Here is a 24,556-nt window from a genome sequence, read left to right as displayed (position 1 = left end):
TAAACAAGGAGTCAAAGCACTGGGGATTGTGTAAGTCCAGAGCTATGGAAAAAAAAAAAAAAGGCCAATAAGCACATGAAAAAATGCTCAAAATCATTAGTCATCAAGGATGTGCAAGTTAACCATAACAAAATGACAATGCCAAATGTCTATCAGAATGTGGAGAGACCAAACTCTCAAACAGTGCGAGTGGAAGTACAAAATTATAACACAACTTTGTAGGACTACTTGGCAGTTTCTCACTTGGTATAAATTTTACTTCAATAATACAACAAGAAGTAGGTTTTTTTTTTTTTTTTTTGCAGTACGCGGGCCTCTCACTGCTGTGGCCTCTCCCACTGTGGAGCACAGGCTCAGCGGCCATGGCTCACGGGCCCAGCCACTCCGCGGCATGTGGGATCCTCCCGAACAAGGGCATGAACCCGTGTCCCCCGCATCGGCAGGCGGACCCTCAACCACCGCGCCACCAGGAAAGCCCAAGAAGTAGGTTTTTAAAGACCCGATTTTTCTTAGAATACATTAAGAAACAAGTCAGTAGCTGTTCACTTATCTGCTCTGGTGGGGGATAACAATACGAACCAATTAGGTACTCTATTCCACAGTCAGAGATAGGACTTAATATTAACTAGTTTGTCTTAAAAAGAAATAAAATATATATTTCGAGATGAATAATGCAAATCCGTCCACACTGTTTTTAGAAATGACTTAAAAATTTTAAACTATTGTTGGGTAACACGAACACTTTATATAGAGAAGATATATGTTACTACTACACTGCTCTAAACTTTTCCTTTAAAATAGAAATAAACTATACAATTAGATATCATTAATATGAAATTTAACTGGGTGAAAGAGTAAGAACTGAGCCAATTTTAATCTTTATAATACCTACACACATAAAGGGTTTTCCACACAAATAATGCCAAAACTGTGCAAACCAGACAACAAAGTAGGCTAAAGATCCTTTATTGATATATTCTTCTCTTTAAATATATTTTCTGATATTTTACAGCTAAGTACAATAGTGATCAATTCTGTTCATTAAATAACAAAAAGACCCACCCATCATACACAATAAAAGTACCAGCCCAACTGTGGGGAGAACAAGTAAAAATGTGATGGTCTGAATTCTTTTTTGAGTATGTGTTAAGTCCCCCCAAAATATTTTTCTCATATAACTAATTATATGCTTAATATAAGCTTAGCAAAAGAAAAATTGAAAACTAAAGAAAAATATAAATAGGAATAAAAATAATTCCTAACCTCATGAGTGAGAGATAACTATAACATTCTGGTAAATATGCATCCTTTTCTGTACTATAGGTAAGATTATACAGTACTGTATACCCTGATTATTTAAAGTAAGTATACAATATCCATTTTTGTGTTACCAAAAAAAATTTTTTAATGTCATTTACTCTTACTTTATTACTTAAATGTTTTTAAATTTTACCTGTGTTTCCTACTTCTTAAAAAATCATTTTGTTACATAACCAATACTCCTTGTAAGTAAAGTGAAATATATAAACAAAAGAGAAAAATTAAAACTTTCAGGATCCTACCTCTCTATTAACATTTCAGTCAGTATACATCTTATCAGAATCAGTCATTCATAAATATATAATTACTTATATATTTATTTTTTAAAAGATTAGATATCTACACATACATCATTTTTAATTATGCTTTTCACATAAAAATATACATATCTTTTCATATTCATAAAGATACACTACCATAATAATGGCATCACAGTATTTTATGGTATCAATATGCCTAAATTATCCCTCTATGTGGGACAATTAAATTGCTTTCAATTTTTTAGTATTACTAGCAACACTGTCATTAATGGCCTTAAATTGGATTGTTGCAAACTTGCTTATTAGCACTTTAGAATAAATTTCAGGAGTAGAATTCCTAAGCAAAGGACATGTATTTTTAAAAATTTTAATTAAGTGGATATGCATATTTTTAAAGCTCTTAGTAGAGCCTAGCAGGACTCTGCAGAAGCTGACAAAGGAAACGAAAAATCAAGTTCTGTGACCTCCATGAAAAGCTCTAGGAACACAAAGATAGTAAGATAATTTCTGCCTGCAGGTAACCCACCATCTGATGGGAGAGACAAACACTGCAACAGGAACAACAATAAAAAATTGCAAGTCTGATAATGGGTATGGTTAAACAAAGAACAATCAAGTAGCTCCTTCCTAGGAAAGCTAGACTGAGTTAACAGAAGATACTGTGGGGAAGAAATTTCAGATTCAAAAAAATGAATCAAAGACCTAGAAGTATCTATCAAAGTATTCCCAGTAATAGCCCATTTACACTCTTCCTCAGCCATGAATTTATTGAGGAAAGCATATATAACCAGAAAAAAAAATCAGAGCTAGTAAACTTAATAACCACTAACCCTTTGATATATCTGACGAATAACAAAACTGAGTTATCTTATAGACATACTCAGCAACTTACAGAAACAAATTTAGAATAAGATGTAAAGTACATACTATTTAAGTAGTTCAGAACACAGTTGTATTTAAAATCAAATAGCAGTTTTTAAAAATACTCATCATCTATACACACAGACAATAAATATCCTTTTTTAAATTTAAATAAATAGAAACAGCACCAAAATTGTAAGGAAGATTACCTTATCAACAAACTTTCTTACAGAGAATTTGGCTAGTACATTCAACACATAAGCAAATAGAAATACTGAAAATATAAAGATTATCTTTAGATGTATTTTTACTTAATTTCTTAAATAAATTATTGCTTAATCATCCTGACCTCCAAATCATATTTGTACATTTTAAAAAACTGTAAGTTGTAATTTTACAAAGTACATACCATCCATATGATATATTGATTAATATAATCAGGATCACTGAGTTGATTTATTAATGGAAGAAGAATTCCTCGTGCAAGGATTTCCTGGATAAAAATTTTAAAACACAAAAACAAACTTAATCTAATATACTTCTCAAATCAACAGCACAATGTAAATTTCCTAACACAATGCTGTTACTTAAGAAAGGTAAGGTACACGTAAAAGTAAAACTTGATAAATGACATGATTTTACAAAAAGATGAGCTAGTATACCTCAGTTAAATGAGATGAAGCCACCTATATCAACTTGGATACATGGCCACAATGATAAGTAGAGTTGAGTGAAAAAAAGCAAGAGAATACTTCTAATATGTTAGCATTTATACTCATTTTTAAAAGGCAAAACATGGCACTTTAAGTGTTTATGGATTCCTACATCTACATTAGAAGTATAAAAACAAAAAAAAAAAGGAAAAGATACCAATCTTAGAATAGTGATTGCCTTCAAGGGAGGGACAGAGCAACTACAGCAAAATATTAACAGTGGTTAAATCTGGGTTGTTGGTACATAAATGTCTATTGTATTATTCTCTATACCTGTCTGAGTTTGAGATTTACCTAACTGAAGATAATAAAAATAAAATAACATATGTTAAAACAATTACTCAACATTCTTTAGAATATACCTTCCCATTCTTTGCAGCTGTTTATGCTCCTACATATTAAGATTCTGCCTCTCCTTCAAGGACTGAATACAGAATTAATTTTCCAATTAAATAAACCCTGATCATTCCAGCTGAACACTTTTTCACTTATATGTTTAAAATACACTAATGCCCTGTATTTAAGCCATTTATCACATATCATTCTCTATGTAATTTTGTGTCTTCTACTTCTCTAATACACTACAGCTCTTCAGGAACTTTTCGTATATGAGTGAGATTAGTTAATCTATTGATTTATCTATCTTCAAAAATATTTAGCCTCTTCTTCTCAAGGTCATTGTCTTAAACATGGCTGGAATTTGATAAATATTAAATGATGGAAATGAAGAAACTAAGAATTTAGTGCTGATTCTACTAAGACAATATTTTTACCTGTTATTACTCTTCAGCCCTTTATGCCTGTGAAATCTAAATTTATGAAATATCATTTCTTATGAATACTGGAGAGGCTAAATAGCTACAAGTTTAACAGGATGTTTCACTTTTCTAAGTAAAGGACTAATTTATTTATTTATTCCTTTCCAGATCTCTAATTTATCTGTGCCATTTTCTGGTGTAAGTTCATAGAAGGTAGCCTTCACTTTATTTTCCTTTAGAGAAATACATTATTTAAATTCTACTTTTGTAAGTTGTACAAGTCTTTTGACAACTTTTCCCCCATGATGAATTCATATTTCCAGAAAGCACTAATGGAGGCTCCAGTAACTTTCTGAAATCTCTTCTGAGACATCGTACAGTCTCAAAGTAGAAGAAAATGCTTATTCTTTCAAGGTTAGCTTTAACTCTAACTTCTTAAAAATTATATTTATTTATAGAATCCCTTCCTTCAAATTATGTATCTGACCACAGAAGCTCACATTTTAAAATGTACTTTGTAAGGAGAAAATTCACAAAAAAGTATTTTTTGAAACTTTCTTTTCAAAGTGAGAGAAAAAAACATGTGGACAAAATTTCTGAATAAATCTAGTGCTTCTTATTAGTTAATGCAAACAGTCAATATGTCTCAGAAAACTATGCTGATCTCCTAATCTGCCTCATGAAAGGGTTTGGTTAGTCAAGATGTAATCATATGACTCAACAATTCCTCTACAGGTTCTAGTGAGAGCTCTAAATATTCCAAAATATGTAGCATTTTCCAGATAATTTTCATATACTTTAAGACAAGCACCAGCTGCCAAATATGAAGGCTCAAAAGATAGAGTCATTGAGGCCATGAATCTCTAAATCAATAAAACATGGTAATGGAAGAAAGGAGAAGCAATTAAACAGCAATTATCTCAGTCAAATACTGTGATCTGTACAACCCATACAAAGGATCCATATAAAGGAAAGAACTAAGAACTCTCTAAACTGTTATTTAATCTGAACAAAATGTCTTTTGGGAAAACCTAGATTTAATTATCAACAAAAGAAAACTGATAAAGACTCAAGCAAAAATAAATAAAATATTGGTCTAAAAGAACAATCTATGGCAAAACATATTTGCTCTTTAAACAGTCCTACTTATTTTAAACTATAACCCCATGTAACAAGACTCATCTTCATTCCTGTCTCTTAAAAGTCAATTTAATCTTTAAGGAGCAGCAACAGCATGTCCACCACATCCAGCAAGAAGGACAAACAGGTTTCCTTTTGCATTAAACCCAGTTCTCTGATTGGGTATGTGCTATGTGGCAGGTACTGTGATAACCACTAAGTACATAATCATGATAAATACAAAATATGGTCCCTGTGTTTATAGGACTTAGGATTCTACTGGAGAAAAGAGGCATCAAGCAGGTAAATCCAACAACCAAATTATCATTTTAAAATATGGTAAATGTTATGAAGGAAAACAGTACTTACCTACACTAATAGGGAATTATGAGGGGGCTTTTAGACCTGGAGGCCTTTCTGAGGAAGTGAGATATGTGGGACAAATACAATTTAGCCAAGAGAAGAAGGAGAATCATTCTAAGCAGATGAAAAAGAGTATGAGACAGTCCTATTGTGGGGAGAAATGGCACTTCTGGAGAAGCCAATGTAGTTGGAACATAGTGATGGCATGGCATGAAGGCCAGAGAGGTAAACAAAGCCACATCATATCATGCACAGTCTTACTGTAAGCCTTTTAAAAGGACTTGAGATTTAAAACATTTCCTGGATAGTTATTACTGGGATTAAGAAAAGACTTATAAAAGGTAGACAGGATTTGGAGGCAAGAATAAGATTTCCATCCTGGGCATTTGAAGTTTAAAAGGGCTGTGAATCAATCAAATAGTGATTTTAGTGGGCAGCTGGTCAGAGGGGCCTAGAGCTCAGAAGGGAAGTCTGGCCTATAGACATAAATTTTTATTAGCATTTGGCTGGTGTTTAAAGCCTTAGGAATGGATGAGCAAGAAGAGGGCTCAGAACTGAACAACTTGGATATTTAAAAGTTAAGAAGAGGAATTAAAGCATATAAAGGTGACTAAAAAAGAGACCAAAGGAGGAGAAAAAGAGAAGACAGTAATGACGTGGAACCCAAGAAAAGACAAGAGTTTCAAGGAGGAAAACATGGCCAGCCATGTGAAATGCTGCTGAGATACTGCCTAACAGTGGCTATCTGGAGTACCAGGCAAAGACTCTGCTGCCAAATAATCAGCATGAATGAGTATGATGACTGATTAGCAGTATCTTCCTTCAGTGGTAGATGTGAATCTAGTGATGGACATGCCAGATATTTACCTCCCTTGATAATGACTAGCCCAAATAATTGGTCTTCACTATATATAATCTATCAGACTCTTCCCATCAAAATCAAGCATTTTCTTCTCACTTCACGGTACCATTATCCTACCTGAGAAGTGCACTGAACTCAAGTTAGAGACCTACTAGGAAATTGATACTGGTTAAATAATAACAAACAAGCATTAAATAACAACAGACACGTTAGGAATTGGTGTATCTGTTCTGCAGAATGGTAGACTAAAGAGATCATAAGCTTTCATTTTTACAAAAATTAGAAACTTCAATTTTACCCATTCAGCCAGGGTAAGGGCTAATGTTAGCATTAGCTAGCATTTCTCAATCACAACCAGTAGCCAAAGTCAAAATGTTATTCCTTTACATGTGTACAAAGAATTTTACTCCAAAGGTTTATACCCAGGGAATAAATGAGTCCAAGACTACTGTTCTCATCTGACTTAACTTATTTTCCAATGACAAGAAGTAGAATCTTAGCTACCCAGGTTTTTTTGAAAGTTTCTATCCAGAAGTGTTACTTTAGTCAGCCTAATTTAAGTAAATTTATAGGTGAAGCTATATTAAAGAAAATTTAAAACATATCTTTGTTATAACCAAAAATCCAAGTATCTAACTCTAACTCAGGCAGTTTTCAAGGTGTTGTCCAGGAACCTCTGGCGTGTAGGGGGAGACAAGCATACAGTGATATTTTCAAAAAGGAACATGATGGTGTGATGATACCATTAATGGAATGTGGGCTTGTGTATTTGTGTCCCAAAATTTCTTAGTTTTAATTTACAATACAATAAATATCGATAGATAAAGCCCACATAAACAGAAGCTCTTTGGGGTCCTCGATAATTTTTAAGAGCGTAACAGGGTCCTGGGACAAAAATTTTAATAATTACTACTCTAAGTTTCTTTACAGCCATGTATTTTGTATGAGCTTAGGCTTACCCTGACAAAGTATCGCATGATCTTGTTCTGGAAATCTCCAGGAGGTAGCAATAAATATAATAAGACCTCACACAAATCCCTTAGGAATCCTAGAAATAAAAGAAGTAGCTATAACAACATCAGAAAATATGAAGTCTCCACCTACTCTTGATATAAAACACAAATAAAGGTAGAAATAAGCAGTTGCCTGATTATACCAGCTTATTACCTTAGTAATCAGTATTCACTAAAAATTCCTTTATTGTTCTCCAAATAGCAACTATTCATTAATCAAACGAATACATATTTTTTATTCTGCCCAATTCTATACCACATTTTGAATTGCTGAGAAACTTCAATTACAAAAGTGTTTTCCCCAAAAAGTTTTAGTTGTACCATGTATTCTACCACACATCTTTGCGTACTTAAAAGTTATTTGCACATTTAAAAATACACTTGTAACTATTTTTTTCAGGAAAGAACTTCCACTGTCTTGGCAGGTAATAACAAGAAGAGTATACGCTTCTATTGGGTTGGCCAAAATGTTCGTTTTGGTTTTTCTGTAACATTATGGAAAAACCCGAACGAACGTTTTGGCCAACCCAATATTTTACTGATTGAGGAGGGCTTGATTTACATAAAAGGACTGTACATTATTATATCTATTTCTTACATTTAGTTATTTCATATTAGTGCTAATGAAGTAGCAGTTAAGAACTAAATTGCACAATAAATATAAAAAGGAAAGAAGGAAAAAGGGAAAAAGCGGAAAGGAAGGCAAAGAAATAAAAAAGCTGAGCACATTTTAAAAAATCTAAGAAAACAATTTCCACAACTAGAAATGCGTTTCTGAATTGTTCATATGCTGACACTTCCCGGGAATATAATTATTGGGTCAGAATGAACTTTTTGGCCAATGCAATAAACAGCTAATCAAAAAAAAAATGTGCCAAGTAGCACAGACTCTTAGTCGTTGTAAAACTAGGAAAAGACAACATCCTCAGCTAAAGCTTATCAGGTGTAACCTCCCAAAAAGAAAAGTACATTCAACTCTATAAATTTCATTTGAAATATTATAATCATTCCCTTAGGAAATATTTAGGGTAACAGGTGTACTCTTGAAATAGAAATAATAAATTCAAGGGGAAGATAAATTACTATAGATCAAAAAAAGTACATTTATAATTACATAACGTTTCAGTTTGCTGTATTTTAAAAGATGACGAAAGAGGTACTCTTTAATTGCCATCTTTAAATTTTAAAGATGACCTTTAAAAAAGAAGAAAGAATCTGGAAACTATTTTTAAGAGTTAAAAAATACAATAAAGTGAATAGTAGCAGTGTCTTTACTATGCTGCCTGTCCTGTAAGAATAATTACACTCTTAGATTTTACACTTATATTTGTTCACTGATTCTGCTAACTTGTCTCCAACCAATGTGAACAGTTACTGTTCTCAGAAAAGTTAAATTGAAAAGAAAACCTTCTTCATCTTTGGGAGATGTGCACACTAGGTCACGGCAAACGTCCTTCTCCATTTCAACTTCAACTTCAAAGAAGGTATCTACAAGATCTTCTGCTGTACCTGGACAAAGAAGGAACAATTCAAGACATACAGAATAATAAAGAAAAACAGATTTAAAAACCTTAATTTTCAAAGGGGATAAAGATATTACCTTTTACTTGATCATCTTTCTCTGTTATCTTCTGTTGAGCCTTTCTAAATACTCGTAGGTGTGTGCCAAAATCATCTACAATGCGTGTAGTAAAGTAAGGTTGCCAGTCTATTTCTTTTGACCTTACAAAAAACACGTGACATAAAAGCATTATATAAATGTTTTTAATCAAAAAATAAGTTTACTTAATGACTACTGAAAGACATGATTATCAAAGAGACTGAATTTATTTATACTGAGATTTTACTCATTTAACCACTATTACACCTTAGCATTCCCTTTCAAAAGACCCAGTTTATCAAATCTACTTAAACCCTCGAACAATATTCTTTGAAGTATTTTATGTGCCAAAGCTTAAAAGTACTATCTAAATGCTTAAAATAAATAAGAGAAAAGACAACAGGTGTATTATGCAATTTCTCATCCCAGACATAACAATATATTAGGAATTCAGAATGTTTTTGCTTGCTTTTAAAAGAGCAGTTGAGATATTTCTTGGTTCCTTCTGAACCCTTTCTGAATTCTCCACATTCTTCCTTTTAGTTATACAGTCCAAGTTTTGAACCAAATATCTTTGGTATGAGCCTGACTGGTTTCTGTTTGCATATACAAACACTTAAAAACTTAACTATTTGAAATAACTATAGTCACATGGAAATGGTTTAAAGAGTAATGTAAAATACCACACTTACCCATGAAAAAGGTGATTACTAAGTTTATTAAGTTACCCAGTACTCTTACCTCAAAAGCAACAGACCTCAACAAACATCGCTAATTTAGTAAACCAGTGAAACAAAAAACAAATACAACAGATAAAACCAGATTATACATCTCCTTGGATTAAGTGATATTTTTAAACAAACATGTTATTCAATGCTGTTTTCCTTAAGTTAGCACTAAAATTAATTCACCCCTTTAGGAACATACCAAATAAACAGAAGATAAAGAGGCTACTCATGAAGATGCTAAACAATGGGGGAGCAAAAAAAAGTTACCATAATTCATTATGCTAATTCACCATACATGTATAATAAAGAAGCGAGTGAATAAGTTGACTTGATTACTGTCTTTTGAGAAAAAACTTTTAAATGTGGTAATGACACTGAGGAATATAACAGATGGCTATTTTCAAACAAAAACATAAATTATTAACACTCATAATTTTTAATGCACAATTATGATTTTGTTATATACATGGAAAGAAAGAGTAAATTATTAAGTACATGAATACAAACAATTTAACAAAAATAAATGTAACCTGAGCTCTGGGATCTGAGGAGGGGTTACCATTACTTAGAATATAAGAGCCATGTGTATAAGCATACACTAAACTTGGTAACAATACTCAGTCTCAACATAAAACCTAAAATAAAAACTTAAACCTAGAGGTCTCTAGAGTCTCTTTTTGTCCTTATTTTAAAAAGAAAAGCACAATCTGTGTAAGCATCTTTCAAAACTCTTTACATGAATATTTGTACAAAATCATCCAAACCTGAAAATTTTATAAGAACAAAATTTACTTGGTATAGGCCATTAGCTCATTAAATCCATAAAAGGTTCATTCTAACAAATTTAGAAGAAAGCAGAATACATAATCTTTCAAATTACATATGTTCTGTTTCATGGTACAGTGCTATTTATAGAATTTACTGAAATTTTCAAACAAAACAAAATTTATTAATTTTAGAAGGCATTTTAAAACCTATGTCAATTCATTATGGAGGATGTAATGACATTTAAAATGACTGAAAGTTAATAAGTAATGCAAATACGTGAAAATTATTTTAAGTATTAAATACAGATTTCTATTTTCAATATACAAATATATTGAGGGTGGGGAAAACAGGGAACACAGTATTTCATATTCTCTATCCAAGGTCATCATTTTCCCTCTGCTTGACTCATTTACCCTGAATACATGCAAATCTATTGTAAGTCTCAACTCAAAGGAACTGTTCTAGGTTAGGAAGATAAGAACAACAGTAGTACATGACTTCCCATTTATATAATTAGGAAAATATCTACTAACAATTTCTAGTAGTATTTGTCTTAAAATTTGAAAGCCACACTTCCTTCTGTTAATCCACAGGTAGTTTTCTATTAGAGCTCTTAATATTTATTCTTAAATTATGCCTACAGTCAAGGCTCTTTTTCACTTTGTTTAAAATATTCCCCCACATGACTCCTAGTAAAAACACCTGGATTATTACACAATGAATCCTATTATCTACACTTTCATTTTATTATTACTTAGAGGCTTTCACTTCTTGAATTTAAAAATGAAAGCATACTTCCTATATGACCAAGAGAATAAGGGATATATTCAACCCTACCCTGAGAATATACAATTTATATTAGGCCCATGAAGCTTACATATCTTGATAGGATGCTTGTAAGAATTATGATGGTTAACTAGGAATGCAAATAAGCAATGAAGTCTTAATTAAAGAACAAAAGGAAAAGTCAAACTACCAAGTGTAGCTCTCTGATATATTTGGCATGCCTTATCTTCATCTCTAACACCATCATCTTATTCCTGGCCTTTTAATTGATCTCCCACGTCCACTCTAGTCTACCCTCCATTCTATTTTCCATACAGCACCCAGAGTGATCTTTTTAAAAACACAAATATGATAATACAAAACAAGAGCTGTAAAAACCCTTTAATGACTCTCTGATCACACATAGCTGGGACCCTGCTTACTTCCTCATCATTCGTTCCACTGTCCTTCCTTTTCTGTTCTGTGTTTACCTCAATGCCTCTGGACAGACTATTCCCTCTGCCAAGTTTGCTCACCCTGTCCACTCTCCATAAATTTACCTTCTCTCCCCCACATTCCTTTGACAATTCTCACTTATACTTTAGAGTTCATCTAAAATGTCAATTCCACATGGCACTCTTCGTTGATCCTCACCCTTTGCTTTATTCCTTCAGACTAGGTCTGGATCTCTGGTTACATATTCTCATAGCAGCACATTTTTCACTTTTTATAGCACTTACAACCTGCAGTTAAATAATTCAACTGCTGAGATAAAAATCTCAGGAAGTCAGGGATTTTGTCTGTTTTATTCCACTATGTTTTATTCACTAGTGGTGTTCCCCAATGGCTAAATAATATGTTAAACACTGGAGGCACTTGATACATACTGATTTATTGATTTCTCTTTCAGGGTCAGAGCACTGTTAATAGGTGCTTGGAGAATGGCCACATGAACCACATACAGCAACTGCTTCTTTACTCCTTAAAGTTCTGAAATAGGACATATATTGAGAAGCTCTTTTTGCATCTCTAAACCCCAAAGCTACTTAATGCTAATGCCAAAAAAAGGCAATGAATGTCCCAAATATGAGGGCTGAGACTGAGATTACATAAATTGCTTCACGGGGGCCATCTATTCTAAGCAGTATACAGCTCATCATCAGTAACACAAAAAACACATCAAAATCAACTAAGACTGAACTGGACTGAATACATGTCCTTGATTCAAGTAAAAGATACACCATTTCATTAGTTGTGAAATTCAGCAAGTCACGTCACCTCCCATGGTTTTTCTCTAGGGACACTTACAGCTTTAAGAATCTATGATTAACTACATACCCATCCCAACACACACACACACACACACACACAGGAACACAGTACATAGAAAAGTGGTAACTGGTAAGTAAATCTAAATATTTGATCAAAAGAAGGAATCATGAATGTATTTCATTTTAACTTAAACCATATAAATCTTTCAGTGTAAGACTAAGGTAAGACCTTTTGATTAATGTTTTGCTAAGTGTTATTAATGTGGCCTTTGTCTTGAATAAACCATTCTCACATTGAGGAAGTTATGGTTTCCAGTTTCTTTTAAGTGGCATAACAACTAACAACATCTGTGAACAAATCCAAATGCAGAGTAAGAGTCTTTCAAGGCTTTTCACCAACATTTTATAGTTGTCTTTTACACACCTAATTCTACTGTGATCTATTTAGCAACTAGCTGAGTAAATTCCAAAGCAAGTGACCTCGTTTTCATAGGAACTACCCTGTCATACTCATATTCTTCAATCTATGTAGAAGTAAATTAAATTATATGATTATAATAAAAAGTATAAGCAGGGTACACAGGTTCAGAAACAAATACAACTTCCTTTTTTAACACACTCAATTGCCTTCCTCCTCTAAAGCATCCATGCTCAGCTCATACCACAAAACAATTATATCAGACTTTCTGTGCCCAGGAATTGACAACTTCTGATAAGTTTAAAAGTCAAAAGGTAGGGACAGAAGTGGACAGAAGTACTAGAATGTAGTCTATTAGCCTAGCTTTAATGCTAAGGGCATGAGTCAGTATGTCTTACAAAGGGAATGGAGAATAACTGGCTAACTAAAGACAATTTCTATTACAGTAGTACAGAATTGGTACCATTCCAAAAATAGCTTACAATTTTTTTTGATGATACCCACACAGAGAAATAAGTAGAAGTTAGTTAAGTGCTATGTCATGAGTCAAAAAGGATTAATTAAAGAGGCCACACTATAAAAATATTTTGATGAATGACTAGTATTTAAATGGGGTAAAGAAGGATATAGGAACAGACAAAAGAGGGAAATGAGCATGGCCTATGCAAGAGTCATCATGTAGACCTGCCTAACTAAACAAGTGGGTGACCATCTGGCAATAGAGGCAATCTTCACACACTGGGCAGAATACTGCCCTGGAAAAGGTCCTTTACGTCAAAATGATAAAAGTGAAAACTGATTTTCCCACAGAAACAATCCTATGATAAATGTTACGTTCCTGATGCTATATTATTTTTTCACAGAAATGACTACTAAGACCTTATTTTAAAACAATGAGAATGACACAGTAGGGACCTCCCTGGCAGTCCAGTGGTTAAGACTCCACACTTCCAATGCAGGGGGCATGGGTTCGATCCCTGGTTGGGAAACTAAAGATCCCACGTGCCGTGTGGCACGGCCAATAAATAAATAAATTAATTAATTAATTTAATAAAAAAAGAATGACACAGTATACTGTATACTGCATAGTATGTATGTACGTATATGTATGTATGTGTATATATATATACACATACACACACGCATATATACTTTTTAAATGTGTATTAATCAATAAAGGTGATATAATAACCAACTGCATAAAATTACAATAATATGTATTAATCTCCTATATGAGGTCTTTTACTGTTTAATTACAAAATTCAGACATTTAAAGAAAATCATTAGTATAGTAAAATTCCTATACTAATGATTCCTAGTTTTTCTGGGTAGATTTTGACAAGCATCTTTGAAGACATTTTTAGAAGTTTTATTCCACTAGAGGATTTTTAGATCACTGACTCAGACATCTTTTGCTGAAAGTGGGTGTCCTATCTGTGAAAGAAAAAATTCCTTCCTTGAGTCACGGAATCAGACAGCAGCTTCCCCCTCAGACTTCACTATTATAAAGGATATACTCTTTAAAATACATAAACCTTTACATGTTTCCATCCTTCAAGGGTCCTTGAGGGAGTACGTTGTTAGCGTCAAAAGCTTCAGCCTAAAATTGAATTTGAGCAATATTTTAAAAGCACAGAATTGTAAACTTGCTCCTAAATCCATTAAAAGATTTCCCCTTCTTCCAGTCTCAATTTGCTCATATTATAAATACTTCACGTTACCATAACCACCTCCCTAGAGCACCTTTGTTTCCCTTTTAAAATCTACTTTAAGGATGTAGTTATAAGGATTGAGTATAAAATAATGAAACTGAACTTACATTAAATTTACTATTACTCTCTACCATAATCCTTAAAAATATATGGAGAATTACTCTTTCATGGGAGCTAAATTAGCAACCACACGAGGTAACAAGTTTCATTACTTAATGGTTACTAATCTGTCTGCTCCCTTCCCTTGGCTGCACTGTTGTATGCTGAGTGGGAGAGCCAAATGTGCACACCTCTCTCCTAACTCCACATTCAGTGACTTCATACTGACAGCTTAAAATCAACCATGGTGGGAGTATTTACACTTCACAAAACTTAAAGTAGTCGACTTATAAAATTACAAATTTATTTTTTTCAGTATTCAGTAGAGAATAGTACTAGTTTGGATAATCAAATAAAATTTTTTAAAGTTTCATTGATACAAGACTTTTATCTACAGAGAAAAGACTGGTCTAGTAAATATCTTTCACGTTTAAGTCTTGTATCCTTTCTGACCATGCAGAAATACAATAAAAGGTTTAAATAAAGTTTATCATCACCCTACTCTAAGATCTCCTATCAGTAAAACAACAGACGAGAGGAGTACCTAATCCCAAACTAAATTAAATCTAATTAGCAACCCCACACACTATAAAAAATAACTCCCCAAATGGTATTCAAAATGTGGGGTGTGATAGAGAATGTGAGTGTTTTGAAGAGGAAGTATGAGTGAAAACATACAAATCAAGATTAGTGCCAACCATACTAGGGAATCTCAGTCTTTTAGAACTGAAAGAGATCTGAAATAATTACCACAAAACCCTATAATTACAGAGCCAAAACTTACATTACTTATTCTAGATTATATAGTTATTGAGATCAAGGCTTTGTTTAAAAACAAAAACAAAAAACAACAAAGAAAAACAGGGTTCCTAACTTTCAATTTGGTGTTTTCTCTGCTATACCTTAACAACACAAAACCTTCTGACTCATAAAATTTATAAACAAATTGGTAGAAATGGAGAAAAATTTAGGCATGCAGTTTTATATAACCATAGTAAAGGAAATGGTATTTAGTGAACTATAACTTCACCTAAGAAATCCATCCAGTTCTACATCCTGTGCCCCAATGCTTCAAAGAGCTCAAGGATGCATAACTTTTAAAGAACTTGGATCTTCAAATATAAAGAAAAACTTAGATAGAGGAACACACATGAAGCACACTCACCTATTTTAGGGGTTGAGTATAAAGAACACAGAGCTGGAAGCCTTAATCAAGCTACAGGAAAAGAAAAAAAATAACCTGGGGCTAAGTGTGAATCTTCTTAACTATAATGTTAAGTATTAAAAATTAAATTCATGCTATTAAGTATTTTAATAAATAAGGTTTTCAGTAAAATTTACCTGATAAATGAAAAATTCCTAGACCCAACAGTGAAATATATTAAATTTTGTGGGAAAAAATTACCAAGGAAGTCATAAATGGAAACTCGATTAACAATAATTTATTGAGTATTCACTACCTTATCATGTACAAAACACTACATTTAAGCATTAGTTTCAAGATAACTTCCCAAGGAAATAAAGATTCAGTGGCTACCTATACAAAATATGTCATCTACAGTTGAAAAACAGTTTCTTTTATTTATGTGTTTGCAAGAATATAAAAAACAGAGAAACAGGAAAATGAATTTAGTTGCAAAGTCATCCTAGATATTTTTATTGCTGAGCACCAAATGTTTCTGTCTTGGGCTATAAGAATAATACATGCCCGTTTTGTAAAATGTAATTTCCTTCTTTAGATTTTCTGTATCAGCTATAAATTAGCCTTAAATCCACAATCCAAAGATCACTGTTAATATTTTAGTGTTTTTTCTTTTAGTCTCTTTGCTATGCTCACATACTTACAATTTTTTACGCAGCTAAAATCATATAGCATACACTACTTTGTGTGCTTTTTATTCTAATGTATTTCTTACTTCGTTAATACCACTTAATATTTTAATGTATGCAAATCTATGTATTCCAGGGGTCAGCAAACTCTTTCTCTAAAAGAGCCAATTAGCAACTATGTTAGGCTTTGCAGGCCACATCATCTCAGTCAACTCTGCCACTGTAGCACAAAAGCAGCCATCGACAAAATGCAAACAAATGAGGACTGTCCAATAAAACTGTACTTACAAAACCAGGCAGCAGTACAGTACACTCAATAATAAAATGACAAATAACCTAATTTTAAAATAGGGAAAAGATCTGACAGACATTCTCTGTACACAAATGACTAATTTGCACATGAAAAGATGCTCAACATCATTAGCTATCAAGGAAACGCAAATCAAAACCATCATGAAATACCGCTTCACACCCACTAGGATGGCTATAATCAAAAAGACAGACAATAACAAGTACAGGCAAGGATGTGGAGAAATTGGAACCCTCATACATTGTTGGTGGTAATGTGTAGCCACTTTTTAAAAGTTTGCAGTTCCTCAAAAGGTTAAACAGAGTTACCATATAACCAGAAACTCTAATCCTAGGTGCACATCTAAAGGAAATGAGAACATTAAGTCCACACAAAAACATGCACATGAGTGCTCACAGTAGCATTCTTTATGAAATCCAAAAGATAGATGCAACCCTACTGTCTGCCAACTGATGAATGGATAAACAAAATGTGGTGTATCCATACAATGGAAAAATTTTCAGCAATAAGAAGCAATAAGTAATAATATATGCTACAACAAGGATGAACCTTGAAAACATTACGCTAAGTGAAAGAAGCCAGTCACTAAAGACCACATATTGTATTATTTCATTCATGTAAAATGTCCAAATGCACAGAGAGAAAAAGTATATAATTGACTGCCTAGAGCTAGAAGCTTTGTGGGGGATATGGGGAGAGACTGATAGTGGATATCAGGTCCACTTGCGGGGTCATTAAAATGTTCTTAGGGCTTCCTTGGTGGCGCAGTGGTTGAGGATACACCTGCCAATGCAGGGGACACGGGTTCGATCCCTGGTCCAGGAAGATCCCACATGGCATGGAGCAACTAAGCCCACGAGCCGCAACTACTGAGCCTGTGCTCTAGAGCCCACAAGCCACAACTACTGAGCCCACGTGCTGCAACTACTGAAGCCCGCCATGTCTAGAGCCCATGCTCCGCAACAAGAGAAGCCACCGCAATGAGAAGCCTGCACACTGCAAGGAAGAGTAGCCCCGGCTCGCCGCAACTAGAGAAAGCCCATGCACAGCAACGAAGACCCAACACAGCCAAAAATAAATTAATTAAATACATTTTTTTTTTAAGTTCTTAAATTGACTGTGATGAAGGCTGCACAACTCTGTGAATATAATGAAAGCCAATGACTTTAAGTGGGTGAACTGTACAATATATGAATTATAAAAATATACAGTTAACCACCCCTGGTCTATTCTAGAGATATAAAAACTTTAACTTTTTCTCCCCTTTTAAATATTTAGATGGTTCCTAATTCTTTTTGCATCTTTCTGATTAACATCTCTTTTGAGCTAGGTTTTCAAATGGCAAAGAATATAAAATGACAAGAGTATAAAACTTCACTGTTGCAAATGTCCATTACTGTCCATTATTGTACTTGCCTTTTGGACAAGTCTAGGAACATACAATTTACATTTCTATGGCAAAAGGGAGTGAGAAAAATGGAAAACAAACTAAAACCAAGCAGGACCCTTGGGACCTTCCCTAGACAGATCCCACCACCACCACCATGTCTTCCACCTGCCTCTTGTCTGTAGAAAAACTTCAGGCAAAGAATAAATTTAATCAAAGAAATGAGAAAATACAGAAACAGGAAAATAGTCAAACAGGACAAAATAATAATAGTTCAGTCCTTAAACAAAGTCAAGGACCTTTAGTTCCTCCTCAAGTGCTACAGATAATATTGAGCCATATCCTCTGAGCTGTTTTACAGATATTAAAATCCCCCCCAGGTGGAAAAAGTAAACTACTTGATGACCAGACTGTAGCCATGACATAAGCTGCTCCATCTTACACAATTCTAAGAACTGACCTCAAGGAAATGGGAACAAACTGACCCTGGAACTGAAGATTCACTGTACTTAAAGCAATCAAGATGATGCTAATCAGACCACCTCATGACCAATTTCAAGATGACTATCAGAGCTTACTATGCTGCTCTGCACAAAGCCCCCTCCCTCTGCCTATACACCCCTGAAACTCCCTTTTAAAAGCTCTTGCCCCCTGATAAGCAATGGGGAGTTGGCTTCTGAACATGAGTCCACCTTCTCCCCAGGTTGCCAGCCTCCTGAATAAAACAACCTTTCCTTTCCAACCAAAATTTGTCTCTCAAGCAGCAAGCAGTGGGACCTGAGCTCAGTAGCAAAACCCCCTGTCATTCCAGGAACAGTGATCCCATCAGCATCAGAACCATTGAATCTCAGAACCTACATTTCCTATGTCCTTACACCATGGGAAAAACCTTCAGGAAGGAACACAGTAACATTAGAATATATCTCCTTTCCACTAACCCTAGGGTCCAGGGGAACAGAGGTGTAGAGTTAGTAACCACATTTCACTTTTGAGAACAACAAGGTTCCTTGTTCACTTGTACCTCCTCATACACTAACTTTATCCCCCTTCTGAGAACTGTGCTCAGATTATTCCTTTTGCCTAACATGTCCTTTATCCCTCCCTCTCCATCTCAATACACCCATTCTTGAAGTCCAGTTTTGGCCTCAATCCACATAAGGTCTTGATCAGTGACTCTGGTCCATTCTATCTCTAGATGAAATCCTCTAAATGCCACACAAATCACCACTTTATTTCTCTGCATTTCATGTGCTTTAATTTTGTCTCCCTTTCCCTTCCCCCTCAAAAAAAAAATAGAGCTAAGAAGACAAGGTCAAAGAATCTGTGTATATATCCTAGGAATGTAACAAATAACAAAAACAACAATAATAACAAAGAGGTTAACATTCACTGAACACATACTATGTGCCAGATCCTATGATTTTTTACATGCACTCTTCCCCCACATAATCATTATAACAATCCTATGAGAAAATTACCCCATTTTACTGATGCAGAGATTTAGGCACAGAAAGTCAAATAACTTGCTCAAAAAGTGATTTATTGGTTGACAAATACTTTATGAAATATTTCATGCACATCATCTCATTTGCCCCTCACAACTCAGAGTGTGCTACAAGTTCAGCATCACTGCTATACAGAGTTGTTAAGAAATTTTCTTTTAAGTACACTGTAACTTAATGGTACAGGTAGAATTATAATACAAATCTCCCAGGGCTTTCTATCCTATATCATACTACCTTATTTGAAGAGAGAATAAAAATACATGGGTTATCACAGATTCATCCGCTAAAGCTCCAGCCCAATTTATGCCCAGGTTCCACAGAGAACTCGAGTGCTATGGGAAGGTTTCCTTCCCTAAACTGTTACTAGAATAACAGGTGCTAATGTTAGTATGAGGTGTTATCATTACAAAGTACTCTCTCATATGCGATGTCATTTAATCCTAACAACAACCTGATAAGCAGACATAGGTTACCACTAGACTCAAAGAATTTATGGTTTTTACCCATTCAAGGCCATAGAGCTTAATAAATAATAGAGCTAAAGCTCAAAACCAGAACTTCACACTCTAAGTATATCCTTTTCTTCCTGTTATATCTCAAAATGAGTATTTTGTTTTATGTTGATATTCTGTAATTGTTTCCCCAAGCTGATGAATAAATATGAACACTAGAATTTGGTGGTTCTAAATCTTTTCTGGGTTCATAGGCCCTTTTTGAAAATAAAATCTATGGAATCACTCAATAGGAAAAAAAATACAGACAATTTTGCATACATCTTCAGGGCTTCATGGGCTGTTGGTTAAGAACCCTATGCAAGATTTTAATTTGAAGGAGAGAAGTGATAACTTATGCTTCACAGTGCACAGCAGACAAGAATAAGAATTTTTAAATCATTTGAGTGATTATAACCAGACTTAATTTTCTTGATATTCACATTGGAAGTAGTCAAGGAGCCTCTGTGAAGACATACATTTTAGTAGTAACAGAAAAATCCAATGAAGGACAAAAATAAAGTCATTCACAGAAAAGGCACAAACAATAACTGAGCTTTACTGTATGCTACAGGTTTTACATCGTATTGTTTTTTAGCCTGAAAGCAGCCTCAAAAGTAGCTTATTATCAGCTTTTTACAAATAAGGAAACTAAAGCTCAAGAGAGGCTGATTAATTTGCCCCAAAACTTAAGACCAATGAACAAGCAAAGATATAAATTCATATCAGTCTAGTATGGAAGAAACCTGGCTCTTCCTGTAATCACCCAAATACTTAGCTTGAAAGCATAGATTAGAGAAGGGGGAAAAAAACTTACGACAGGAAATTTAAAGAAAAGGTGGTTATAAGATCAAAAACAGGGAAAGGATGCAATGATACGAAAGAAAGGTGGGAGAAGCTAAGATGAATAATCTAGATCATAATATATCTGGTAGGGAGTGGAGGAAAGAATACTAACTATTAAGAACAATCTGATTCTAATTCTCGCTCTGCCCCCAGCTCAACAGATAATCCTAGACTAATCACTTAATCTTTCTGGAATTTAGCTTCCTTGTCTGTGAAATTATGGATGTTGGACGGCATAAAAACTTAAACTTCTAAATTCCTTCACAACTTTGAAAACATTTTCACAAGGATTATTTTCATTACATTCCACTGAGCAGGGATTTTGCTTTATTCACTGCTGTATCCGCAGCACCTGGCTGGTACAAAGTAGACACAAAATATTAGTTGAATGAATAGATGAATTTGATCATGACAATAACCCTGTGAGGAATGCAGTACTGGGCAGGTATTTATTATTAGGCTTATTTCACATGTGAGAAAAACCAAGATCCAAAAACTTTTAATACTTGCTCACAGTACCACAGCTAAATGGTAGAGCAGGATACAAACTCAAGTCTTCCAATTACTAGTTCAAAGTTCTTTCTAGGTCTAAAATTTTTCATATTTTCATATACCCTTAAGCAGTCAGACACAAAAATAATGAACTCTTCTTATTCCCACTCTTCCAAAGGAGGAAAAACATCATTAGAATGGTGTTACCATAAAAAGCAGTGAATGACCGTTTCAGAAGAATGATCTTAAAAAATACCTAAAACACAATAATGTTACATATATGAAATAAGGAGATAAAATCCAATTTCTGACTTCTTTGATTATACTTTATTATATTTTCTGTGTTCCACAGTAAGTCTACACTCCTAATTATGGCTGGCTACTTTACAATGTTTGCTGTTAATCATAAGGGAGAAGGAGCTCAAATCTATCTAAGTTAAAATTCAAACCATGAAACTTACTGTAGGCCTCCTCAGTGACCTCAGGCTGAGGAACTCACCTCACATGCTAAAGCTTAAGATCAACTGAATTATAGAAGAAAAAGTCTCAACAGGGCAGCATGAGCTAGAAATATCTATGTGAACAGAGATGGAAACAAAGTAACAGCCCTAGGGCAAAGGTCTATTCTCCAAGACTCTCAATAGTACAAAAGTATATTTCAAGAACCTAATTAGGAAAGAAGAGGGGTTGGCTGGAGAATAACACCTTCAGATTTGAGAGTGTACTCCTGGCATAGCAATGCAAACTCCTGCCTTGAGGCCACAGGCTCATAGGAAAATCACTCTGTGAACTGGGTAGCAAACTTTTATTTGAGAAAAAAAAAAAAAAGATTGCAAATTCGCCCAAAGATAGAATCCTTTCTTTCAAAAGTAAATAATTTCTGTATATGAAATGCCCTCCCCAAAATCAAGCAGTTTAAATACAAGGATATAGACCAAAATATTTTGTCATATGGGAGGCAGTATGTAAGGGGTGTTTGTAAAGTGAGAATGTTTGTATATCTCAGAAAAGTTTCTTAAAGGAAACTCATTAAAATACACTTCTCTTCTGAAAGTAAACAAACTGAATACATATTCTCCACTGACTTATGCTCCTTTGGTTTCTTCTTCCTCTAAGAGGACCCCGTTAGGTATGTGCCAAAAGTGAGCAGTTATGCTGAACTATTTTCAGAGCATTTGAATAAAACAGAGTATCTGGGGTGACTCTGGAATCTCAGTGAGCCCCAGTCTATGCTGCACCGGGAACCGCCGCCATGGCCACCTACAAGGTGGTGCTGATCCCACACAGGAAAAGCACATAGAACCTGGAGAACGGCTTCAGTGGCTGGAGCAAAGCCAACATGAGCCCAGGAGGCGTGAGGAGGTGAAGCACCACATGCAGGTGCTACAAGATGCTGGCTATGAGTTTGACATCTGCTTCACCATGGTGCAGAAGAAAGCGATTTGGATCTTCTGGACAGCACTGGATGCCAATGACCAAGTATGGCCGCCAATAGTGAGGACCTGACTTCAATAAAGCAGAAACTGCTGCCAAGCATGACGAAACCCAGGTAAAGATCTGGACACACTATTATGTCCTACCACTTCCTATGAAGCTCAACCATCCCTTCTACAGCAACATCAATAAAGACTGAGTTATGCAGACTTCACTGAAGATCAGCTACCCTCCTGTGAGAGTCTGAAGGACACTATTGCCAGAGCTCTGCCCTTTTGGAATGAAAAAATAGTTCCCCAGATGGAGGAGGGGAAGGGGGTACTGAATACAGCCCACGGCAATAGCTTCAGGGCACTGTCAACCCTCTGGAGGGTCTCTCTGAAGAGGCTACTGTGGAGCTGCACCTGCCCACTGGTAGTCCCACTGCCTATGAACTGAACAAGAACTTGAAGCCCATCAAGCCCATGGAGTTCCTGGGAAATGAAGAGCCCATGTGTGAATTCATGGAGGCTGTGGCTGCCCAGGGCAAGGCCAAGAAGTGAAGGAAAGCAAGCAGACTACTTTCCCAAGGACACCCCCCCCCCATCCCATTCCTCTGCACGTCTTCCCTGCACATGTCTGTGGGCATCTTAAGTTGTAGCTCCAGATGGGGATCAGTGGCTCCCAATTTTCTTTTAGCCATTTTGTCTCCTGCTCCTAGTCAGAACAGCACCTATGGGGCAAGGGGTCCTCAGTCCAAGCCAAGGGAAGACTTATTCAAGAGAGTGGAGAGGAAGTAACTCTGGGACTTTTTGCTAGTGCTTTGTTTATTACTAAGGCCCTGCTTGAGTAGAAGATAGGCAAGAACCATGCTAAGATGTGACCAATGAGGAGGAACAAGAGAGCTTATTTGTGTTCCCAAAAGCTAATCCTGTACTATTTTGTAGTCATGTGACTGGAGGCTCTAGTTATTCCAGTAGAAGATGAATGTAACCTGCATGGTGATTCAAACAAACATTTCCTCCATTACACCAGAGAAACTCGCTCCAGAAGATTGGGATCAATCCTGAATGTTTAAGTGTTGCATTTACTTTTACAAAATATATATATATATAATACATATATGTTGTGTCTATATTTGTACATATTATATTTCATACATTATTTATATATAAATATTAATATTAAAAATACCAACAACAACAAAAACCTTCTGGGGATTTTAGTGGTGGTTAACAGAAAACAAACCATTCCTTACACCAATATGAGATAAGCTCCCTGTCTCCTAAGGTATAGGACTTCACCCTGTTGTATGTTTCGGAACCCCTCCCCTGCCTTATTGTTTTACGGCCATAAAATGCCTCTTAATCATGTCCAAGAATGTCTTTCACTGTGTCAGATTTCTGAATCATGTTCCAATTGTTTGGCGCTGCCACTTGGCCCAGTACTCATTTTGAGCATAACTGTACTAAATCGTATTTCCAGAACAGTATAATAAGGGAGTGATATGAAACTAAAAACAAAATAAAACAGAACAAGAGTATCTGGGTAAGAGGGGAAAAAAGTATTATCAGTAAGTGGGATGAAAAACTTTGAACAGTCACATGATTGGACAACTGGACCCTGAGGAAGAAACGGACATACAGACTAAG

At 34.9% G+C, this 24,556-nt stretch overlaps 1 protein-coding gene and 1 pseudogene across 6 annotated transcripts in view; one reads left to right on the top strand and one right to left on the bottom strand.

The window, feature by feature from the left end:
- Positions 1-24,556, bottom strand: part of SNX13 (sorting nexin 13) — a 142,844-nt gene that overhangs the window by 69,695 nt on the left and 48,593 nt on the right. For all 5 annotated transcript variants that reach the window (XM_082631594.1, XM_082631595.1, XM_082631598.1 and 2 more), the window contains 4 exons: positions 8,870-8,991; positions 8,677-8,778; positions 7,216-7,304; positions 2,851-2,934 (listed from right to left, as the gene is read on the bottom strand). In XM_082631594.1, coding sequence (XP_082487720.1) covers positions 2,851-2,934; positions 7,216-7,304; positions 8,677-8,778; positions 8,870-8,991 — 397 coding nt within the window. The remainder of the gene's footprint in view (positions 1-2,850; positions 2,935-7,215; positions 7,305-8,676; positions 8,779-8,869; positions 8,992-24,556) is intronic.
- On the top strand, positions 22,744-23,937 carry LOC309810483 (phosphoglycerate mutase 1-like; annotated as a pseudogene). The gene has a single exon. The product of its transcript is annotated as a phosphoglycerate mutase 1-like (transcript).

Source organism: Mesoplodon mirus (assembly GCF_964341445.2).
Source record: "Mesoplodon mirus genome assembly, chromosome: 9".
NCBI lineage: Eukaryota > Metazoa > Chordata > Mammalia > Artiodactyla > Ziphiidae > Mesoplodon > Mesoplodon mirus.
This window is presented reverse-complemented; position numbering and strand designations above follow the sequence as displayed.